At 51.2% G+C, this 24,931-nt stretch overlaps 1 protein-coding gene across 1 annotated transcript; it reads left to right on the top strand.

The window, feature by feature from the left end:
- The first annotated feature begins 11 nt into the window (after positions 1–11).
- On the top strand, positions 12–22,521 carry LOC133350223 (zona pellucida sperm-binding protein 4-like). Its single transcript, XM_061564332.1, has 15 exons — positions 12–789; positions 8,481–8,647; positions 9,635–9,699; positions 10,901–10,990; positions 12,560–12,684; positions 13,663–13,771; positions 14,575–14,721; positions 15,771–15,946; positions 17,420–17,523; positions 18,112–18,239; positions 18,650–18,833; positions 19,985–20,132; positions 20,631–20,712; positions 21,398–21,523; positions 22,240–22,521. The coding sequence occupies exons 2-15, from the start codon at positions 8,628–8,630 to the stop codon at positions 22,425–22,427; spliced, it is 1,692 nt and encodes a 563-aa protein (XP_061420316.1). The 5' UTR covers positions 12–789; positions 8,481–8,627; the 3' UTR covers positions 22,428–22,521.
- The last annotated feature ends 2,410 nt before the right edge of the window (positions 22,522–24,931 follow it).

Below are 24,931 nucleotides of genomic sequence, written 5' to 3'. Positions count from 1 at the left end.
TTGGGTGTATAAAATGTAAAAAAAGAACAAAAATATTTTTAGAACAGTATTACAGCAAACATTGCGGTGTATTTTTTTTTATTGATCACATAAATGATGGGTTTTATCATATTGGTTTATTACGCGTTATATTATGCTCTCCGTATACATGGCAGTATTCAAAACATACAACCTGGGATTCATTTTGAAAGTGATAATAACAATAAAACTTATTTTATTCCGGTAACACAATTGTAAATCCATTGTGCTGCGTCGTGCAAATAAAGCAATATATATTTTTTTCCAAATGGCCGCGTACACAATACAGTTCTAAATCCAATTATAGCGAGTTTTTTTTTATTAAATTACCTTTGCCTGTAACAAAGAGAAGCTCTTCATTGTGTTAAGCAGCGACGGCGAGGCCCTGGCACCCCCCCCCCCCCCCCCCCGCTTTAACCCCGGGCGGTGCGCTGGCTTTGTGCTGCTCCGTTAGAATATAATTGATTCCTTCCCCTTTTCAGGAGCCGTTAGCGTTGACGTGTTTTGACTTTCGCGACGGGCCCCGAGACCGCCCGAGGCTCAATGGGGAGAGCGGCAAACACTCATTAAAAGGGATTTTCGGGCTGTCCCTTAAACCGGTCATCCGCCGTTTAAGTGTCTTCACCGCACCCCCCTCCCCTCCATCTCGCATGTCCCCTTCACAGCTCAAGTGGCCGATGGCCCCAGGTTGGGACGGCTCATATGGCAGGGGATGGTGTGGAGGCGGGCGCGTGCACTCACCGTCGTCGTCGCTATTGCCCCAAGTTTTCGGTGCGCCCCCCCCCCCAACACACCCACCCACGCACGCACTACCACCACCACCCACCCCAACATAAAAAAGCCATCAAAACAAACCGGGTGTAGTTGAATTGCCGGCGAGTGGGTGGCTTGCCCCTAATTCTGAAATGACAAAGCGAAGTGCGTCGTGAAAGGTTGAGCCGGGCGGTGACGGTGGCGCGGGTCCCTGGCAATCCACCACGTTGGCGGCACTCGTTGGTGGATCACGTAGATTAGTGACATTGGATTGTTTTGTTGTTTTATGAGGTGGGGTTATGTAGGGGTGAGGTCTGGTGGTGGTGTTGGTGGTGCAAGTGCTCCCAAATCCACTGGGCTGTGAGGGGGGTCAGGAGATGGCAGGACATTGAGTGGAGTCATGAGCTCGTCTGTTCGGCGAAACTTGCAGTATATTTCGTCTTGCATGTGTGGTCGGTTTTAATCTGGGTGTTTTTATCCACACACACAAAAAACAGAACAGCGCCTTCAAATTTAAAAAGGCAATTCCCCAAACATTCCCATCAAGGTATAGGACCCTCCTGATAAAGTCTTGAGCTTCGGTGACGCTGCCTTGGGATAAATACACAACATAACCATCATCATATGCGGTGCGAAAGATGCCCAACATACATACACCATGTATGTTATAAATCAATACCCACAATCTGTTAACAGTTGCCGAAAAACATTCTCAGAACTAATCAACCGTAAAAAGACGGACCTTAATTACTAGCGTCTATAATGCTGCTTTCGTTTGTGGTCAATTCAGGAGCGCGCCTTTCCTCGCTTGCCTTCCACGCACATTCCACGCGCAAGCGTGCGCGCCGCCGATGATCGGATTCGTCGTCTTCGACGCTTGTAATTATTTATACCCTCGCTCGAGATGCACCCACAAACCCATCCACCCGTCCAACCACCAGCCGGGCCAGCCAGCCAGCCCCCAATCGGCCACAACCTACCCCAGCCCTTTCCTACCACCATAGAAAAGAAACCCCGATTCTTCCTGATATACTTTACAACGCGACCCGCTCGCTGCCTCTGCGGATAGCCATGACAACGGAGCGCGCACAAGGCGGAATATGCTAGAATAACGAGACGCGGGCCCCTCGGCTAAACAGCCCAAAACCTAATTGCCTCTTTTCTTTGTGATCCGTGGCCAAATAAAGCGAGACCCGCGCTCCAATTAAGCCGTCAGCGGCGCACATTCCCCATCGGGCTGCCCGCGTCTCCCGGCCGCTGCTATGGCTACAGGTCCCGAGCCGTGCTTGGTGGCTATGGTGGGACGGGTGGTGGTGGTGGTTGATGGTGGTTTTGCACTTGATGGTAGTGGTGCCGCTTGCTCTTGCCGCTAATGGTTAGTGGCTGTGGTGGGGATTGGTGATGTTGGTGATTCCTATGGTGCTGTTGGTGATGTCTGTGGTGGGGATGGTGATGTTGGTGATTCCTGTGGTGGGGATGGTGCTGTTGGTGATTCCTGTGGTGGGAGTGGTGCTGTTGGTGATTTCTGTGGTGGGGATGGTGATATTGGTGATGCCTGTGGTGTGAGTGGTGCTGTTGGTGATGCCTGTGGTGGGAGTGGTGCTGTTGGTGATGCCTGTGGTGTGAGTGGTGCTGTTGGTGATTCCTGTGGTGGGAGTGGTGCTGTTGGTGATGCCTGTGGTGGGAGTGGTGCTGTTGGTGATTCCTGTGGTGGGGATGGTGCTGTTGGTGATGCCTGTGGTGGGAGTGGTGCTGTTGGTGATTTCTGTGGTGGAGATGGTGCTGTTGGTGATTCCTGTGGTGGGGATGGTGCTGTTGGTGATTCCTGTGGTGGGAGTGGTGCTGTTGGTGATGCCTGTGGTGGGAGTGGTGCTGTTGGTGATTCCTGTGGTGGGGATGGTGCTGTTGGTGATGCCTGTGGTGGGAGTGGTGCTGTTGGTGATTTCTGTGGTGGGGATGGTGCTGTTGGTGATGCCTGTGGTGGGGATGGTGCTGTTGGTGATTCCTGTGGTGGGAATGGTGCTGTTGGTGATGGCCGTGAGCGGGAGGGGGGGGCAATGCCCCTCCCGAACTTGACACCTTTATTAATTTATTATCAGTAGTTTGCAATAAAGATTATAAATACATTAATCATATGCACCCGCGATGCCCAATGTGAGGGACAAAGCGAGCCCCCCCCGCCCCCCAAATATTGAAGTCAAACTCCGTCTTTGGTGATGCCTGTGATGGCGGGGAGCGGTGGCGCAGTGGTTAGCGCCACGCTGCGCTACGAACCTGGCCACCCAGGTTCGATTCCCGCTTACGGCCAACACCGTTGACGATTATCTGAACCGGTCCTGGGCCTCCCCTAGGTCAACTCAGGCTCAAATGAGTACCTGGTGCGGTGTGTAGTAAACATCGCCACTGGGGAGACAAAGGTGGTCGGGCGTGATGCTGGCCACCCACCCCCTTGTGTACCGTTCCGTCCTTCATTAGGTGCTCGCTAACAGCACTTGCTCCAACAGTCTGGTAAGGCTATACGGAGGGTCTTTGTCTTTGGTACAGTTGATGGTGATGGTCGTGTTGTACTTGATGGTGATGTTTGGTGGGGAGTGATGCTGTTACTTCTCTCGCTGCTAATGAAAGTGCCTGCGGTGGTGGTTGTGGTGCAGCTGGTGGTGGTGTATTTGACGGTGGTGTTTGCTGGTGGTGTTCGTGGAGGCGATGTTGCGCATTTGTCCGTCGACTACGCTGCGCCCAGTGAACTGAACTGAATTCCCAGCCTCGGATAACACCATTGGGAAGTGGTATCAGGACTTGTTCTGGGCCGCCCCTATGTCAACTCGGCCTCAAATGTGTACCTGGTGGATGGAGTGCATGCAAACTTCGGTGCTGGGGAGACAAAAGCGGGCATGAGCGTGGTGCAGACCATACCACCCCCGCGTGCGCCGTGTTTGCCACGATAAATGTTCGATAAACAGCTGTCTATCGGGGAAAACAAAAAAACAGAGGCGCTTTGTTGGTGGTTGATGGCAGTGGTGATGGTGCTGATAGTGCTTGTAATGATGAGATTATCTGTGGTGGTGATTATTGTGTTGTTGGTGGTGGTTGTCGGTGGTGGTGGCAGTGGTGAGTGGTGGTGGTCGTGATGACGTTGTAGGTGCGCTGCTGATTCTATTATTATTACTGCGGTGTATAAATGCCCACAATCATACACTCCGTCAGATTCACAGTGGACCTCAACTCTCCTGTGATCTCATATGTGAGGGTCCAATTTGACCAAATTCGAAAATTACCCGCAAATTACTCCGTTTGGATTACACTTAACAGCAATCGTCGCCCCTTCCTGACAGACCGATACAAACGAGGCTGCTGTATCAGTTACCTCCAGGGTGGGGTGGTTGATTTTCGTGGTACACTAGTGGTGGGTTCAACCCCGGCGAAGCTTGGAGAGCCGAATGGAGTTCAAAAGGACTCACAACCAAGCATATCACACCATTGGAACCTCATTTTCCAGTAAAAAAATATGATAATTGTTTTTTTACCCTTCTATCTGGCAACAAAACTGACACTTTTTTTTACAAGGAGTCATGTTTGCATAGACCACAATACCTGCAGTCATAATGCAAACAAAAAACATAACTCTGATAATGTATGCGCCTTTTGGCGTCATCTGGTTCAACACCATGTGAGACTAGGCTTTAAGGAAAGCTGTCTCGGGTGTGGACCAATCAACTTCAAGGACAGTTCATACATTATCAGAGTTATGTTTTTTGTTTGCATTATAACTGCAGGTATTGTAGTCTATGCAAACATGACTCCTTGTAAAAAAAAGATGTCAGTTTTGTTGCCAGATAAAAGGGTAAAAAACCAATTATCAACCAAGCATATCGTGAAAGACCCAACGCAGAAGATCCTTTGGTTTGATCTGCCACGAAGCTCATGGTCCACCCTCAATCGCATCCGCACAAACCTTGGCAGATGCGGATACCTGATGCACAAATGGACAATTGAAATGTCTCCAGTAGTGGTGCGACTGTGGTCATCCAGAACAGACCGTACAACGTATAACGACGCAATGCCCGATCCACAAATACAAAGGAGACATCACAGCGATACACTCCGCTACTGCCGACGCGGTTGTCTGGCGTGACCACCAGAATGTGACAGTGTGGTTTTTTGCTCTGCATCTACATCAGCCATACGAAAGAAGAAGTGATGGTGATGGTGGTGGGCTAAGGTGAGTTGGTGGTGGTGCTTGCTGGTGGTAGTGGAGGCTGATGGTGATTGTGGTTAATGTGCTACTGTTACATTTAGTGGCACAGGATCAGGTGGCGTTACGTTGAATATGGTTAACATTTCTCGCAAACTCAATTATACAAATTCGTGTAATTACTCTTAAAACGGCTGCCCCTAGTCATTACTGCCAAGGAGGAGATGTCCGCGTAATAACCGTTTAAAATTTAATCCTTTCTGCTCGCCGTACATGCATACAACCGTGCGTGTAAGAATTGATTTTAATCAATGTATGCTAACGTATGAAATTGCCACACTGTGTCTGCTAATGTTAGCGTTCGTGTTCGTTTTTGACCGAACAGAGCGTTACAAAGAGAGATGACCAGACCACACGGGGCAATACTGGCGTGATGGTACAGACAATATAACAATACAAATGTAAAATGCGCATTCTATCCTCGGATCCCAATGTCCGATGCATGAAAAGCAGGAAACAAAAACAGAACCAGGGGGCCAAGCGACTAAACTGGAGAGGGAAGGCAACTTCAAAGAGACGGGGTTTTCAAAGCAGATTTAAATGCATCTACCGACTCTTGATGGCCGAGTTCAATCGACAAACCCCGAATCATGACGATTACTCGAATCGTCTGGAGGAGGAGGAGGTTGAATGGTGGTTACATGTCGAGATGTTCGTGTCAATGGGTCTTGACGTGGGCTAAATGAAGCAGACGCCTGCGATGGACGCTGCCGTGTGGGTAACGGTTAGCGCGCTGGACTTGCGATCCAAATGTCGCCCCCTTTGTTTTCCCGGCGCGGCAGCTGAAACAATGTTGCAAGTTTCTTCAATAACCCCCCCCACCCGCCAACCTCCTCCACCGCTGTCCTTTCAGAAGTATAACTGGGCACACCACACAGTACATTGATCGGCAGCTCGTCTTGTGGGGTGGGGTCTGGTCAGCGTGGAAGAGTAGACCCAAATAAATATCTCGCTCGAGGCCCTTTTCAATCAGCATCGGCGTGAGCATGGCATTGCAGGGCTGCGCCTTCACATTCGGGTGTACGGGGTGCAGCAACGCATCGATTCGTTGATTAGAAGTCTTCATCCTCACGATGCCCGCATAATGATAGCCTCTTGCGTGAATGGAGAGGTGTCTCTGCCTTTGTATGTATACAATAATACTTTCAGAGACCTGTCACTCCACTGCTGGATGAAGGTCCCTCCCACGCTGTGGACAAAGTGCGCGTTTGTCTAACTATACTACATCAGGCAGAGAAATATCAAGGAGGGCACCTCTTTAAAGTGTTATTGGAGGAGGATGGTGGGGTTGTGATATCGATGAGGATAAATGCAGTTTGCCTGTGCACGCCAGGCATCACGCGAGGCCACGGGAGGGAGGTGGGTGGGTGGGGGGAGGAGACGCGACTCGGTTGAGCGATCACAGGCGAGGCCTCTCTCACCCAGCCTCATTGCAATAATCATCTTAACGGATTAGGGGTCGCACTTAAACCGAGAAGAGGGGGGGGGGGGAGGCTTTCAAGCAAGGGGTGGGGATTCTACTTTCAGCGGGCCGCACGAAATCCGCGATTTCATTTCTTACGAGTCGCGTCCACACGAGGCCGTCATTGTCTGTCGTCCGTTCCCAAGCGGCCCGCAAAAGAGAACTCTCCATCGCTGCGAGCATTCTCGCAACACTAATCAGGTCCTCGAGCGCACAAGTAATAATAATAACGAGCTGGCAAGCACAGCGCTTTAAAAAAAAAGGTTTTGCACGGTCAGACACTTTTGTTCACTTCAACTTGTGTTGATGTTTGCATGAAACCGCATCCACCACCCACCGGATATTAAAGATTCGAACCCAAAGAATCTCAAGGGGTGACCAAAGTCTCTCTGGTTAAATGGGTATCGGGAATTTAAGACTGACCCTTAGGAATCCTGAAGGTGCCATGGTCTGGGTTCTCCGAGCCTCGGGTACTAACCGTGTTTTCTGTGCGCCGTAAATTCCGAACTATATAATACAATTTCGATTTAAAGCTTTCGTTACTGCAGGGAATCATCTTCTTGGTTCTTTCGGTAAAGTCACGTAGAAGGGAAATTATAAAATAATAAAAATAAAACATAATAAATAATTCTCACGACGTTTCGGCCACAACGCAAGCAGCCGTCCTCAGGTGAAGAACAGGTCTGTCGTCATTCAGACGCTGTCTTCTCGACAGACCTGTTCTTCACCTGAGGACGGCTGCTTGCGTTGTGGCCGAAACGTCGTGAGAATTATTTATTATGTTTTATTTTTATTATTTCCCTTCTACGTGACTTTACTGAAAGAACCAAGAAGATATATATTACAATTTAACACGTAGGCGTTCGCTACCAATATTACCGGGTGGTGGCGGGTTTAACGCCACATTTATATTTACGCGATCTCACCCAAAAACCTCTATTATGGACACATAATACAACGCCGTATGCCCGCACCGCCCCATTCAATATCACCGACATCCCACCACGAAGCCTCCACCGAGGCAACTGAAAATCGCTGAACAACCCCGATGTATACACACACACACAAATAACGTTGCAAGTGTCCCCTTGCCATACGACACAAACTCCTCCCGACCACCCGCGTGCCATTGACTTTGTGGCAGCCTCCGGATTACAAGACGCTGCAGATAAGAAGAAGACGCACTCCAGACTGGCGCCCCCGGTGTCAATGTGATACCATTCTGGTGAAAGACAAAGATCCCCCCCTCCCGTTGTAGGCCACACGGGCAGTAGGGGCAAGTGCTTGTAGCGAGCACTGCTTAAAAGCACACGAGAGGGGGGTGACTGTGGCAAGCGTCACGCTCCGGTCACCACCGTGCCAGGCTACTCATTTAAGGCCGAGTTGACCCTAAGGGGGGGGGGGGGAGACCCAGGACCGGTTCAGATAATCGTCACTGTTATTGGTCACGAGCGAGAATCGAACACGGATCGCCGGGGCTCCTCGCGCGTTTTGTAAACAAATCTGGCCACACAAACGCGCGGACGTCGGATATTAATTGACAGCCCAGCCAGCGGATTGAATTTAAAGTGGTGGTTAACGTGCGCCGCATAATACAGACAATTGAAACTATGAAACAACGTTTTAGAGAATTAAATTGGGGTGGGGTGGGGGGGGGGAGTCACAATACATCTGGACCACGCTGTACTATACAGCACAGGGTAAACAATTGCACATTTACGGAATTTCCCCAACAAGACGGAGACTCAATTCACGGACGGAGCCGGTAGTGTTCGTGCTTCTGCGTAGATGAGCATCAACAAGTCTGTTCATGCTACACGGGAGGGGGAGGGGGAGATCTTTGTCTTTTTGCGCGCGCACCAATGAATCAATAACCGCTAATTAGTGATGTGATTGGCTTCACAACAGGTGAGCGTGGCTCATTGCATTATAAAAAATAATCACTCGCATGTGCGCTCCCTCTCCCACCCCACCCACCAACACACAACTATACAGGCCGAGCAAGTCCCACCGTGTACAAATCCTCTAAGCGGCACGGCAAAGCAGTTCTCGGCTGAGTGTACGGGGCTACTCGCTGCCTCGTTCCGAAGTCGCCGGCTACCTCCTCGCTCTGTTCCCTGGGAGTGAAACGCGAGGGGAAAGATGCTGCCGTGCGTATGCAGGTATAAAGCGCACTTTGCAGGTATAAAGATGCACCTTGCAGGCGTAAGGTGCACCTTGCAGGTATAAGGCGCACCTGCACGATACGGACATGCCCCCCCCCCCCGGGAACATTGGTTGGTATTGTGGTCTCTCTCTCTCTCCCCTTTTGTTTCGTTCTTTTTTAGGCCGTGTTGGTGAAGAGTGCGAGTTGAGTTGCGTGTTAAGTGGCGTTGGGAGATGTTTGTGCGGGGTGTGATGGTGGTGGTCGTGGCGGTCCACGGTATCGTATCGGGGTGGTGATGGCAGTGGAGAGTCTGGCTGTGGAGCGTCGTCTGTGTTACGTTGACGCTTGCACTGGTCGCTGATTTGTGCTGATGCTGTAGTGGTGCTGATTTAATGTGAGAGTTTGTGGTGATGAACTGGTCTCCCAAAAGTGGTGATTTGATTGCGATTCTGATTTAGCCGATGGAGGTGGCTTGTTGTTGTTGGTAGGCGCGCTGCGTTGGCATGCTCCGTTGCAGCGACACGTCTTGCCTACCTCCCTATGATCAAATTCGAGTCGCTCACCTAGGCCGACTCGGTCGTCTTTTAAAATGATTATCTCTGGTGCGGTGTGTGTAACATCAGCACGGAGGCGCTCCAACGTGGTGCTGGCCACCCCACCCCCTCTCGCGCCGTGCCGGCCTTGATAGGTGCTCGCTAACATGAAGAAACCGTGTGGTCTGTGTGCAGGGTGTGGTGCGTGTCTGCAATATGAACGAATTCTCTCCCTTTAAATGAATAATCGCTTTCATTGCGTGAACATCCGCACGACAGTCAAACGACGGCCGTGCGTGTTTTCTGACCCCACCCCCATGACTTCGGTGTGTCCCGTTCTGCCCTTTAATAGGCGCTCGCTAACAACAATTTGATCCGACGACAGTCTGATACGGCTACATGGGGTGGGGGGGGGGGGACCTGGTTAAGTCGTGTGTGACTTTTGTACATTTGTGACCCCCTTTTCTCAGTGTTCTCGTGGTGGCACTAATCGTCAGCAGCGCACGTGGCCAAGTGGACCCACCGCCTCTAGCAGGTAACGAGACAAACACCACGGGGCCTCATTTCAGGCAGGGCTCTCTGGGTCCCCACAACTCTTGAAATATTTCTGTACCCGGCACACCACATAAAGTCTACAGCAGGGATGGAGAACCTTTTTTCTGCCAAGGCCCATTTGGATATTTCTAACATCATTCGCGGGCCATACAAAATCATCAACTTAAAAATTAGCCCGTTTTATTTGGTCAAACATTTAATTACTCGCCCCTAATGTGATGGCTGGAACTGCTTCTCTTTGCGAGGCGCGTGGTAGCAGGTATTGATGATGTTGCTACTCGCAACTGCTTTTCCAGGTTTGCTCCTAGAATTGTTGAATTTCGAGTCCCGCCTGCGGTTGCCTTGGCAGGGCCAGACCCAAATGGTTTCGCGGGCCTCATACGGCCTGCGGGCCGGGCGTTCCCTACCCCTGATCTACAGTTTCAAGCCAGTGGCTCGTCGCAGTTCCTACTCCAGTGCACTGGTTGGAGACGTCTGTGCAACCCCCCCCCCTCCCCATGTGACCCAGTGTCTAAGCCCCTACTGCACGTGGACTCTGTAGTTGCACCGCCTGCACACTCGATAGCTCTGCCACTGCTTCTACCGTACTCTTCATCCCATGTTGCCTCTTTGCCCCGTAATATTCCAGCCGTGATTTTCTTACCGTTCTCCAAAAAATTAAATCCATCTCTCGAAGCTCTTCTCGTCAAAACCGATTGGTTACAGAACTCACGAACCAACATCCTGTGAAAGACCCAATGCAGAAGAACCCTGGGTTTGAGCTTCCACAAAACTCATGCTCCACCCTAAATCTCATCCACCGCACAAACCACGGCAGATGCGGATACCTGATGCACAAATGGACACTAAAAAAAACCTCTCCAGTAGTAGCGGTGCGACTGTGGTCATCCAGAACGGGGGACCGTGTAACAACGCAATGCCCCGATCCTCAAATACGAAGGCGACATCGCAGCGACGATGCACTCCGCTGCTGCTGATAACGCTGTTATGTGCGCTTGGCCCACCTGCATGTGAAATGGGAGCTGTTGCTCTGCAACGACACCAGGAGCCGCACGAAAAGGTGCAGCATTTTGCATTTTGCACTGCGACGTGCAATATGAATCACGATTTTAGGTGTTTTTTTATTGTTGTATCGCGCTTTTTGGATGTCCCCCCCCCCCCCCCCCCCCCCCCCCCCCCAGAGTCCCTGGTGCGCTGTGGGGTCGACACAATCGGCTTCGTGATGCCCAGGGAAGCGCTGGGCTGGGGCCTTGTGTTGCTGAGCGCGAGAGGTGAGCGGTGGTGCCTTGGCGATGCCACCTCCCCTCCCCTCGTCGTCCCCTCAGATCCACTGCGAACTATTTGCGAGGGTAAAGTTGTTTTTTACTGCGACAGTCGTTGCTAGAAATTGGCATAGGCTGTCGCTTCGGCACTTCTGATCTAAATAAATAAATACTACAGCTGTAGATAAATATTATTGTAAGCTGGGATGATGACAACATCCCGTCGAATGACGGGCCACTCTCTTCGTTGTGGAACTGAGAAGGGAGTAACTCCGGATATCTGCTCGGTCAAACCCAATGCTTGACCCTCCTGAAAGTGCTCCGAGTCGGGTGAGCCTGTCCTGAGTAACGATGTTTACGTTGTGCGTAACACCTAATTGTTACTTACACGGCGATTAGCGCTCTGCGCCACGAACCCACTGACGCGAGTTCGATTCCTGGCCATGGCTAACATCGGTTGTGAGCGATTTTTGCTTAAACCATTCCTCGGCCCACGCCTTCACCAACCCGCAGTGACCGGCGTGGTGCAGAGCGTTTTAAACAACACGCACGACTGAGACGGCATTCCCGAGGAGGAGAGGGGGGGGTAGAGAGAGGGGGGGGGGTAGAGCTAGAGGGGGGGGGGGGGGGTAGAGCGGAGTGGGGGGGGGGGGGGTTTGTCCGGCAGTGTTTTTTTGCGAAGGGCTGGTACGTAAAGATCATTGTACACTGTGGCCGGTGACATTAACTGGCGTGTGGGGCTGGCAGGGGGTGCATTGGCCCCTCCTTCCTGGTGGCCAAAGCCACGAGTTTGGGGGGGGGGGGGGCCTTGACAAGCACCATGAGATGTCTCGTAAAAGTATAAAATAACTTGTTTATAACGCGGTTTAAGTTAATTGATATGAAAATGCTTTCACGTTTAACTCTTTAACACGTAGGCTTTGTCGGGTGGTGGAGGATTACGACACATTTATACTTGCACAATCTAACCCAATAACCTTTATTATGAAAATAGAACTCGGTTTCTGGGATATTTACTTTATTATATACACGTAAATGATTGTATTGCAAGCAGTACTGCGGCGCTGTCGTGGCCGCATTTTGCTAAGACGGAACACCCCTATAGCGTTAAAAGTTCGAGACGTGAGCTTAATGATGTGATTGGGCAGGAGGAGACGCGCGCTTTCTAACAGCCGCGAGGTGCTACTGCGCGAGACAAATCGAAGATCGGGGTGCCCAACCTCGCTCGTTGCCGCACCCCCTGAGCTGACAATGTAGTCGCGTCACCTGAGGGGGTGGCTCATTTGAAGTGGAAATGCAGTGAACGAACTAAACAATTCGTAACGTTCTTGGCCGCCTACCTGAAGGCCACGTGACCCACCCGTCAAAAACGATGCGTCGCACCTCCTCTTTGCTTCAAACTCGTTCATCGGTAATCTTCACAAATCTGGAACCAAGGACGAGGATGAATTTTTGTCAGGCCAGAACCTCGTTGGCTTAATTTACAGTTAATACAACTTAAAAATGGCTTTGCTTTGGGGGGGGGGGGGGGGGGGGGCTGGCTCCGCTGTAGTTAAGAGTTGTTGATGGTGCCACCAGATGCCGCGGGGATTCTGGTGAACGTGAACTCCGCTCCCAGTGGCTGCAAGTTCCGGCTGGAGAGGCCGGCGGACGGCAGCCTCGAGTTTTCGGCTCCCAACGACGGCTGTTACGCGACCGCGTTGGTAAGCGGACCGCGGTGAGAGGGATCAACCCCTTGCCCATTGCTGGCGTCGTCTTGGTTCTTTCGATAAAGTCACGTAGAAGGGAAGTAATAAAATAATAAAACATAATAAAATAATTCTCACGACGTTTCGGCCACAACCGCAAGCAGCCGTCCTCAGGTGAAGACCAGGTCTGTCGGGGAGACAGCGTCTGAATGACACACCACCACGCTCAGATGCTGTCTCCCCGACACCTGGTCTTCACCTGAGGACGGCTGCTTGCGTTGTGGCCGAAACGTCGTGAGAATTATTTTATTATATTTTATTTTTTATTATTTTATTATTTCCCTTCTACGTGACTTTACCGAAAGAACCAAGAAGATGAATCCCTGCAGTCACGAAAGCTCTAAATCGAAAATTGCTGGCGTCGTTGTCGTTTTGATCAACGTGCCCATTGCCACCCCCGCCGCAGCTACCGGGCAAGCGCAACTCTTCCACTTGTGTATATGCAGGGTGCTTCAAAGAAATGTTCACGCTTTTGAGAATTTGCAACAATGCCGCAAGAAATGTTTCGCCTCCCCCGTTGGGGGCTCTGAAGACCACCTGGAGAAGATTCCGGGCACGCGTTGGTGATGATGGCGAAACGAGTGGAGACGCTTTGACTTTTTGAAGCTATTAACATCACATTTGTTATCTTGTTTCCATGTTATTATCCGTACTTTTTCCATTTAAAAACGGTAGTCCCATATAAGTGTTAACAATTTTTAAGCACCCTGCAAATGAAAAAAATCCTATTAATTATTTGCAACTTCCGGACCCACTGTTTGGGGAGGCAGTGGCGCAGTGATTTGAGTGATGCGCTACAAACCCATTGACCATCGAGATTTGATTCACGGTTAAAATCTGTTAATGGCGGGGGGGGGGGGGGGTCGGCTCTTCCCCCGCCGCCGACTCTACCAAGCAGCAGGGCTCTGGCCCTCCTGACGATTTCCTCCGCAGGGCTCGAGCAGGCGCATGGTGTTTGTGATGGAGACCACGGCGTACCGAATCACGTCTCGCTCAACCTTCTCCGTCTCCTGTGTCCTGGGGCCTCGTTCGCTCGTGGTCGGTAAGCGGAGACGATGCACATCGTGACCCCCCCCCCCCAATCCAGGGGTTGTCAACCAATATAACAATAGCCATTTTTTTCCCCTTCCAATTCGGCAAAAAAAACAACTTTTAAGAGCCGCAGTGCACGTAAATACGAGACGATCCTTAATAAGATCGTGACGCAGTTCTTAGAGGAGCTGCCTGCGGCTCTGCAGCTGCACCTCGCCCTAACCTTAATGATTGACTCATCATTGTGACATCTGCCCCCGTCATCCGTTTGACCTCGGGCTTCATTGTGACCTCTACCGTAGTTTTGTCTGCCCCCTAATAGTGTCATTGAGTCTCGTGGGCCTCTTCACTCAACGGTGATCTCCACCTTCGTCAATGTCACGTGGTGGTGATGGTAGTGATCGACGGGTTGACGATGGAGATTGTGGTGATGACGGTGGAGGAGACATCGAGATGGTTGTGATGAATCTAAAATGACAATGAGCCTCACGGGACATAACGATGGATTATCGCTAAAGGCGAAACCATTCTTCTCAACCATCTGGCAACTGGTGAACATCTCCCTGTGCCAGCTTGTTGCATGATGTCAGGATGCCAACTTCTGATCATCCTAATGGCCACGAGTAGCCGTGTGCAGGACTAAACTGGCCCTACACCTCCGTATGTAGCCAACCCATTGGCGCAGTTGGCTACGTACGGTGCACACAAACAACCTCTGATAATTTGAGTTGTGGCAGGCTTGACTGATGATGACTGACCAGTGATATCCACCTTGCTGCCCCCCCCCCCCACTGCACCACCCATGTGATCCAGGTGACTCGGACTGCCCCGTGTCCCTGTCCTCTCGGCCGCTTTGCGACTCTCCGTCTGCCGGCCTTGACTCGTGTCTCGCCAAGGGCTGCTGCTATGAAGATGCCGGTGGCGGCGGTGACCGGTCGACGTGCGTCTATGGGAATTCTGGTAACTGCACGAGCGCGGCACGCGATTTGAGAGGGACGCGTGGAGCGGGGGCCTCTCTCTCGTCGTGGGTAGACGGCGTGATGTGCCATGAACCTGGTGACCCCCAGAAGCTCCCGCTGAGACTGACCCGCATGGTCACGTGACTGGCCGGCCTGCACACGCTAATTGTATTATTCAGCCAGCTGGAACATCAAGATGCAGAGCTCTGCATGAATAAATCTCCTGATTCGTGGGAGTTTAGGCCTTTGTCTCTTTGCCGGGGTATACATTTGCCAATTTCGAAAGTTACACCACAAATTACCCTATTAGGATTGTCCACACGGGAAGCAATCGTTGCCCCCCCTGACTAGTGGACATAATGTCACGCTTGCCAATGAGATTCTATCTTGCTCTCTTGCATTCTCTCCTGGTTGAACAAATATAACCTTGAGACTTGGAGGGATGCTGCCCTGCTTGCTTTATCTGCCACCACCAGCCATTCGCCACCATGAAGATCTCGTGCCCTCTGCCAACCATCTCACCTTGGACGATGAGCCAGATGGTGGATTGCAGCGCTCATGAGGACTGCCACCAATGATACCCCGTCACCCTCGCTCCACCACTGGACAATCCCATGCCTCGCACCAACGGTCTTTGAATAACGCCACAGTCTCCAAGCTTGGCTCGCAACATTAACCTCGCGCCACCACCAAAAGCCAAAACTCGCGCCCTGCGAGACAAACGCTTGGATCCACCGATCCAAGCTATAACGCACGGCAGTGGTTCACGCATTTCCAGAGGGGGAGGGGGGTGGGAGACACTTTCGCCGGTAAGACATCGGTGTGAAGTGTCACCACACGTGAAACCATTGGGGTTTGAAATCACGGGGGCGGGCAGGGGGGGGGAGGGCACACTAAAGGCCACCAGGGACCGCCAGTAGCCCGCGGGCCTTGTAGCGATGAACACTGACCTATGGGATCTTTAACACCCAGCCTCGTGCCACCACGAGGAAATCTCTTTGCCGGCGTCGCTCGCTCATCTCCCTCCCCTCCTCCCTCTGCTGCCCGCAGTGTGCACGCGGGACGGCCACTTCGTCCTCGTGGTGCCCAGCGGCCCGGCCAGCGGCCTCAACCTGAGCTCCGTGAGGGTGCAGGGCTCCGAGTCGCGCGCCTGCGGCCTCGTCCACCTCGACGACGACTTTGCGGTGTTCCGCTTCGGTGTCGCGGAGTGCGGGGCCGTGTGGAAGGTACGGGACGTGGGGGGCGGGGGGAGGGTGGGGGTGTGGGGGGTGTATGTGGGGCAGAGGTCGCAAACGGGTTTTGATTCCTTACCCGTACCCGGCCGCACCAGGGTCGCAAACGGGTACCCGTACCTGTACCCGGCGGGCACGGGTAGCCGGGTATCGGGTAGGGTACGGGTATCGGGTACCCGATTGCGACCTCTGATGTGGGGGTGGCGGCTTAACAGGAGTGCGGGGGCCACAGTTGATGTGTTCTGTGCATGCAGTCTCAAACTCCATTGTTTGATAAACTACAAACTGTTTTCTCTTTTAACAGGTGAGGCCCCACTGAGCTATGTCACTCTTTTTCAGAAGCGACCTGGCCAAAAATCACAGCCGAATGAAGTGTGCTTTTTTCACTTGGAAATTTATCGCAGCCACATTCTCTAAAACGCCCGTTTCCGAAATGTGGAGGAAAACCAGGGGACCCGGAGAAAAATCCATGCGAACTCCAAATATACATCTTGACTTAAAGCTTTCGTGACTGCAGGAATTCATGTTCTTTGGGTATTTCGGTAAAGTCACATAGATAGGTTCAAAGAAAATAACAAAAAACTACGATGTTTCCACCAACACAAGATCGTTATTTTTTCTTCCTGATGACAATTGCTTATGTTGCGATTGAAACGTCGTAGTTATTTTTTCTTATTTTCTTTGAACCGATCTACGTGACTTGACCGAAAGACCCAAAGAATATCCAAATATACAAGCGTCGGTATCGAACCCACAATCTCCTCTTCCAGGCGAGGTAGTTAACATCTCGGCACCGTGGCGTCCTGGCGACGAGCATGTTTGTGCCGGCGCGTCTGGGTCTACTTGGCCTCGACGAGTTACTGGGTGCGTTGTGTAAACATCGCCACTCGGAAGGCAAAGGTGGCCGGGCGTGGTGCTGGCCACACTCGCCCCTTGGTTGTGCCGCAGGGCCGGCCTTCATAGGTGCTGCTTTGTAACAGCTTGCGCCCAAACAGTCTGTTCAGGCTATACAGGAGGTCTTTATCTTCGCAGACGGCTCCAGTTCCTGCAGCCCCCCCAGTGCATTGTAGAAACAATTTCCCCTCCGCTCTTCATGCAACATTAACTGGGTGTAGAGGTGCCATGGCCTGAAGCGTCGGGGGAAAGCAGTACAGCAAGTGGGCTAATCGCCAGCTGTACAGGGGATGGAGCGGTGCCCCCTCGCCCGTACACGGGCTGCCGGGCATCTGTTAAAACGAGCATTATAGCTCGTCAGATTCCTCTAGTATAAATAATCTGTTTCGGTTTTCTCTGCTCTGATTTCTTTCCACGTAATAATTCCCCCCCACCCCCATTTTGTAGCAACAGGACTGGAATCCTCCTGAAGACGAGTCGATGGGGAGGGGTGGTGGTGTGGGGAGACTCTGCTGTGGCTGTCCGGGGTGAACGCAAACCTTTTTTTAATTTGTCCCCCAACTCCGCGCCCAGGTGGAGGAGGGCGGCGGTGGCGTGGTGTACGAGGCGACGGTGGCGGCCGAGCGGGACGTGTGCACGCAGGACGACGTCAAGGTCACCAGGTCCGGCACCTACAGGTTCGAGTCCACGTCCGGCGGGCACGCTGCCGCCACCGTCACGGCATCGCAATCGCTGCTCGACACCACAAGGGGTGTGGTGGTGTGAAAGAAGTTCTGCATACGTGGGTGGTGGTGAACGGTGGTGATGGGGCTTCTTAACTGTGGAAATTTGGGGGGGTGGCTAAGCTGATATCGAACGGATTGAAAACGTTCCCCTTTGGGCACATTGGTAAATCGGTGGCACGACCAATTTGTATTGACGGACAAAGCTGGAAAGATGCGATGGAGCACGATGACTCGGAGCAGCAATGCTTTGCAGGTACTCGAGGATCGACCAAATTAAATGCATGAATGGGAAGAGGATGCGATTGTATTTTGTTTTGAAGAATACATTTGATAAATGAAACAAACGGTTGCGCAGAACGTACACAGATTATTGAACGTCATCGCATGCAATTGTGTCCGTATCGCGAGCATGAAAACCGATTTTATAAATCAATTTTTTTGTATGTGTGACCAGCCTGTTCAGAGATGGGGGGGGGGGGGGGAGGAGGCGTTAGCAGTGGATTGATCATTGCGATTCGTGTTCCCTGCTGAATGCCGCAGCTTCACCCTGCGGTGCCGCTACGTGGGGGTGGTGGAGGGGACGATGCAGTTGGCGGTGCCCACGCCGACTCCTCCGCTCCCCGCCCACGAGAGGGGGGACCTCGGCGTGGAGATGCGCCTCGCCACAGGTGGCGGGAGAGGGGGGGGAATATTCGTGTTTGTGAAAGGAGTCGAATGAGCGAATTAAATGGGTGAAGTAATTTTGTTGTTGCTGAAACGAGGTGATTTTTTAAAAAGTGGGCTGAATGATGGAAAGAAGGTGAATTAACTGAGGGGTGGGGGGGGGGGGTGAACAACTGTTAGAATTGAACAATTCAGTCGTGAATGAATAAACCGTATGAATGATGATTGATTGACGGAAGAAATTAAGTGACTGTTATTTTCAAAGTTAAGTGTTTTTTCACAAAAAAAAATCTAAGCGCATCTCCAGCTACAGGCCATCGGGGATTGTGGGGGGGGGGGGGGGTGATTGAGCTTTGTCTCCATTCTGCGTGTGCACGTTGTCGTCTGCGCGATCTCTCCGCTCTCCTCCCGTCAGACGAGTCGTACTCCGCCTACTATTCGGTCTTCCCCGTCATCAAGGTCCTCCGTGACCCCATCTTCCTGGAGGTTCGGCTCCTCGACCACGCCGACCCGCGCCTCCTCCTCCTCCTCCCCACGTGCTGGGCCACTCCGGGCCCCGACCGTGCCAGCCCCATCCTGTGGCCAATCCTGCAGGACGGGTCAGCGAGCGTAGGGATTGAGAATTACTCGTGCAGGCACTCCTTGGCCATACGCGAAAGATGCGTTCCTGGGGGTAAAGCGCGCGTATCTCAAAATCGCTTGCGTCAAAATGCAAAGTTTTCCGTGAGAAAAATAATGGTGAAGGGGGTCCGAGGATTTCAACGCACACAATCGCTTATTATCCTAGCTTATATCAATGCAATACATGTACGCAAAATAATACTCTGCCCTTTAATTCTTAACCAACCTGTGTTCTCTTGCTACACTACCTTCTCATTAATTATCCCTTCACCACCTTGTGCCCCTTCCCCTCCGGATGTTAGGCATCCGGCCACCCGTGTTCTTGGTTATCTCTTCACGCAAGTTCTCGTACCACACTGACTGCTGGGAACGCCATTTGTGCCAGGCTAGGGGTGGCTTACCTCGTGTTGCGGGTGACGTTGTTCCGAAAATAACCTCGCGTATGTCAAAAGGTCTAAATAAAAAAAGCACGCGTCGTTCCAAAATGGTGTACCACAAGCGTGTAAACCGAGGATTTGCCTGTATTTGTCTAAAGATATCGGATGTATTTCCAGGGGGTGCACGATCCCGTGCACCCCCTGGAAATCTCAATGGCAGTGATTTTGATCAATCGTAACCATACATATTCTATTGGTGTTTATTTTAGTCTCTGCCATAGGAATGTGGGATTTCCATCTCCCGGCTCAGGAACATCACCAGAAGTGTTTGTTCTCAGCAGCAGGATGCAATGGCAGGTTTGGCCAAAGTGGGACCGAATAGAAAGCAGCAGATGGATGGATCGTTGCGTAAATTGCGGACTAATGTACATAACGATGGGGCAATACAGACGCACTTTACCCAACTTGCGCATGGAATTCCCATTTTACATGTTGGATAAAGTTATTTCGTCAAATTTTGGCCAAAAGCTTTGCAGGTGTGTTTTCATCACCGGCAAACATGGCAATTGTGTTTTTTTTGGGTCCGACTTCTTCGGTGAAGATCGGACACTTTGGGAACTCTGCAGTGTTGCGCGTTTTTTGTGACCGGCAGCTTCTGGTGTCCGAAACCTTCCCTGCTGGTGGCTGGCGATATTACGGCCGTTTTGCGAATCGAGTCGAGTCCTAACAATGCCCTCCGTGTCCCTTGCCAGCTGCCCTTTCGACGGAGACAACTACAAGACGGTGGTCCTTGGCGTCGAGGAGACGCCGGAGGTTCCCCTGCCCGGACTTTACAAGCGGTTCGAAGTGAAGACGTTTGTGTTTGTTGTGGGCGCAAGCCCGAACGCCATCTACGACCGGGTGAGCTCCCCCCCCACCTCTCCCCCTGCCCGTCTCCTCCGTTACTTACACTCGCCGATCGGCGCACTGGGTACCGACCACCAGGATGGGACGATTCGATACTATGAGCAGTGATCAGCAGCAAGGCCGATTCTATGTTGAGAAGAGACCACCAGCAATAGAGATGCGATTCTGTAAAAAGTGACCACCGCTTCTGCCGAGCAATCGTTCAGTGCAATTCCTTAAACTGCCATGCCAATGACAAGTGGAGTTGTAAAATAATATAAATATATAATAATATATTTGTATTATTTTATTTCCCTTCTACGTGATTTTACCGAAAGAACCAAGAATATGAATCCCTGCAGTCACGAAAGCTTTAAATAAAAATGTTGTAACCCTTAGTGATGGTACGTGTGGTGGTGGCGATTGACGATCTCCACGGTTGAAGCCTCAACGGGTGTGACGGTATTTGTCGCTGATCTCTGCTCCTAACATCTCCCCCCCCGCCCCCCCTAGGTGTTCTTCCACTGCAGCGCCGTCGTTTGTCGCGACGGAGACGCCAACTGCGTCCCTCCTGCGTGCGTGGCGCGCCGCCAGAGTACGTGCGGGTGTGGTGTCCACTCGCCACACCTGTGGCCTCCTGCCCAAGCGAATCGACTGTGGGGGTGGTCCCCAAGAGATGGCTGTGAAGGCCTCCTGTGTGGCAGAGATTTAGCGTGATACTTGGGGGAGTTTGCCCCCCCCCCCCCCGCCCTGCGTGTCCGCCTTGTGCTAGCGACTCGCTCCGTGACTTGTATGTTCAACTTCTTTTGCACCGTACGTAGCTAATCGTGCTAATCGGAGGTGCGGGGGAAGGACTACAAACTAACACACAAATTATTTTAAATGTAGACTTCTAATTAAATGGTTGTATTATTGGTGGATGGCGCAATTATCATAGGCGGTCTCCTCGTCCGCTTTGCAGTGTATACAGTTCACATGAACGTACACATTTTAGGATGTGTAATTAATGTACAAGACTTTAGTTTTTTTTAAGTGAAAAGAAATGAGAACCCCGAGCAATATCTAATCTGAAAGCGATAAACACTTGCATTGTATTTAAGGCAACTTAATTCAAATCAAGGAATGATCCTAATAAGAGCAGATACCCAGCTTGCATCGTAGATGGGTCCTCGCTAACAGCACTTTCCCCGACATTCTGTTAATGTTATACAGTGGGGAGGGAGAAATCTTTGTTTTTGTATCTATACCATCCCCGTCTGTCACCCCTCCATCCGTCACAGGGAGAGTGTCGGACCCGAGGCCCCGTGACTGGGACGCAGATCTACCCCGGGCCTTGGCGTCTGTGGGCCCCTTGCGGCTCCTGGAGGTTCCGCGTGAGCTGCCGATGCAGTTGAGAGAGACCCGCGGTGAGGACTGTGCTGCTGCTTCGTCATCGTCGTGTGCTTCACCCACCAAAGTCGTCTCCCGGAGTCTAAAAGACAATTTAGTGGGTTTTAGGAGGGGGGCCCCTTTCTGAGTTGGTTGCAGTTGGGGGGTGATATTGCCATGTGTGATCTCTAATTGAGTAATGTGCAGAATATGTCGTCATTGGGATGTTTTGGCCCCAATACCGGCTGCACTCGTGTGTGTGGTTTTGTTTTATGCTATGGGAGGAAACCGGGGAATCCAAAGGGGAGGGGGGGAGAGACCTTTAGAACTTCACATAAAGATGCCCTAGTGGAAATCTAATCCAGGGCCTACACGACCATCAAGCTTAATGTGGGCACACGTTTTACCACTGCCAAACCTACTGGTGTTTTTTTTTTAAATAGGTGCTCTCTAACAACACTTGCCCTAAAAGTCTGCGGACTATATAGGGTGGTGGTGATGTGTGTGTTCGAGGCAATCTCCCTCCATCAAAGACAGAGTGCCTCGCGACTAAAACGCAGCAAGCTGGTGCAGTATGCTGCCCAGGGGGTGGGTCCATCCAGTCAAAACACTCGCTTTTGACACTTAACGTGACCTCAATGTTCACACACCTCGCCTGGCACGGCAAATACTGCGGCGACAACATTGTCACTTGAGAGCGAATTTCGGCTGGGTGTGTGGTGCGCGTGTTTTTGTGCGTTCGTGCGAGGCGCAGCGGCTTTGCTGTGGAGCGACTCGCTCCCTCCCGTCGTGCCGACAGCCCTCTCGGCGCTGGCGCTCGGCACGGCGCTCCTCTGCGGCATCGCCTTCTCGATCTCCGCGTGTCGCCAGCGACTCCAACGCGCGGAGTCGCAGGGACGGAGATCATCGGATGGCTCGGCACTTGATCATTTCACCCTCTAGGGAGGTTTTGGAAACCCAGGCCACCGGCGTGTGGGGTCTCATCCCCACCACACACACACGACTCGACTTCAATAAAACGCACACTGCCCTCGTAGTCCCGTGTGTCCCTGATGCTTGAACTTGAGCTGGAGCTGGGAAGGCCGTTCTGACCTCTACATTGGCGGCGCGACACATGCGTCCTCTTGCATTATTTTGTCCTGCTATTGTCGGAATGTGTGGTGTACTTTTGCACTCTTAGTTGCTGTGTGCCGATTTGAATCTCTACTGCCAAGCCAGCCGAACGGCCTTCTAGAAAACATCCGAGAGGAAAATGAAGCTCCGACAGGACCTCTTTTTTAACTTCGTAATTTTTGACATTTTGCCTAATTTTATTCCAACGGTGGGGGGGGGGGGGGCATGTCGTGATTTAAGTCCTATGCAGTATTCTCCCAAGAGGCGTGCATCCAACCATTGACGGAAACCGCCCCGTCAAATGAGATTTCAGAATTAAAATTAATCGAATCGTCGCTTTAAGTGGCGGGGATCCCCAGTGTGGCGGACAGCGGAACAGTAATTGGACGCTCCGAGTTCTCTTTTATCCACACTCGATGTCTTGTCAGTCACCCGTAACTTTGATTAGCACGGTTGGCTACGTGCGGGAGAAGTTCTACATTTGCATCTTGAACACGTCCCACGAAAAGTTGATCGAACCCAACTTTTTAGGGCTGGAATAGCCGTTGTCAACATCCGTGTTTTTTTAAAGGTTGATAACACGGCTATCACTTGATGGATGCTTTGGGGGAAAAAACATATCCCCTGGCGATTGAGCAGTTTTGAATTTTTATTTCGAATTGCCGTGTGAGCTAAAACTCTGGAATCGTGGATTTTCCGTCACTAATTTTCGGCACTTTCGCCGATTAGATAAGAGTGCGAGGGCAGCCACACATGTAAAACCATTGGGAGTTTCGACAGCACGACGAATGGGGTGGTGGTGGGGGCTGTTTTCACATTTGCGTTGTGTCAGGGGCCTCCAGTGACTCCCGCGGGGCTTGCAATGAAGAAGAATGCGGTCACTCGTATGTTTTTTCGGTAAAGTCACGTAGGTAAAAATAAATAATAAACCTAAGAGTGTGAATCCATGCAGTCACGAAAGGTTCAAGTTCATTTATTTGGTATAGCCCTGTGAGCCATTCGGCTCTTGAATCGGGTGCAACCGCAACAAACAAAAAACATGAACAAAAAACATCTTAAAGTGAATATTCGACTAAGTGCAAACAGAAAATCCAAGAAAAGACGGCAAAATATTGCAGAAAGAACACCGTACACCAACGCTGTGTGCAAAAATCCCAGTGGGATGCAAGTCAAATCTAGAACGAATGCTGTCCACTTGGCCGACTTTAGAAACGTGTCCGGGTTTGCTCTGTGGATAAGCGGTGTGTGTGTGTAGTGGTGGGGGGTGATGAGGCAGCAACAGCCCCGATCCGGGTCTGTTTTGATTTGCGTTGGGAGCCGCCACAACAACAAGCGGCAACGAAGCCACGTGGCGTTTGCCCACGTGGCACTTGTCCACGTGTGCGCGACTGCCCCGACAGCTGATTCACAGCGGTCAGGGCGGCTACGTGTCGAACAAGACGCACTCCGTCGTCTTCGTCGGGACCGGCTGTGATCGATCCACTGCTGGATGAAGGTCTGCATGCAGGAACCAAGGTGGTCACTGCACAATACTTCATCCACTACAGTATTATTATTGTTTTGCTGCTATTAGCCCTGGCTAACAAATACATCCATGAACTCGCAACAAGTTGATACTTGTTTTTTTACCCTTTTATCTGGCAACAAAACTGACACCTTTTTTTACAAGGAGTCATGTTTGCATAGACCACAATACCTGCGGTCGGAATGCAAACAAAATATATAACTCTGATAATGTATGCACTGTCCTTGAAGTTGATTGGTCCACACCCGAGACAGCTTTCCTTAGAGCCTAGTCTCACATGGTGTTGGACCAGATGACGCCAAAAGGCGCACAACTCAAAGACAATGCACCATCAGAGTATGAGAGCATTCTGACTGCAGGTATTGTGGTCTATGCAAACATGACTCCTAAAAAAAGTGTCAGTTTTGTTGCCAGATAAAAGGGTAAAAAAACAATTATCATATTTGCTACTGGCAAATGAGGTTTCCAATGGTCGCAACAAGTTATTGATTATGATGGTACGATTCGATCGTGATCGGAAGCTATGTTTGTTCATGGGTTATGGTCACATGCGCTCTTCACTAAAGGCAGGGGATTGGAACCCAAGGCCCTGTGTACAGGAAACGTCGCTAAAACCTTCACTATATATCCCTGCTCAATTTACAGGATCGTAACGAGCTCGCATACCTGTCAACCCCATTATCAGAGCCTCCCTCATTACAGAGCAATGCAGACGTTATTGGTTGCCCCGTGTCCTTATCTCAACGTTCGTAGTACAATGTCCCATCACAAGGGATTTCCACAAACAATTAAACACATTTTTTTTACC

Source organism: Lethenteron reissneri, chromosome 33 (genome assembly GCF_015708825.2).
Source record: "Lethenteron reissneri isolate LAM-NWPU_2019-01 chromosome 33, ASM1570882v1, whole genome shotgun sequence".
Taxonomy (NCBI): Eukaryota; Metazoa; Chordata; class Hyperoartia; order Petromyzontiformes; family Petromyzontidae; genus Lethenteron; species Lethenteron reissneri.
Note: the sequence above shows the minus strand (reverse complement) of the source record. Positions and strands in the feature narration are given on the sequence as shown.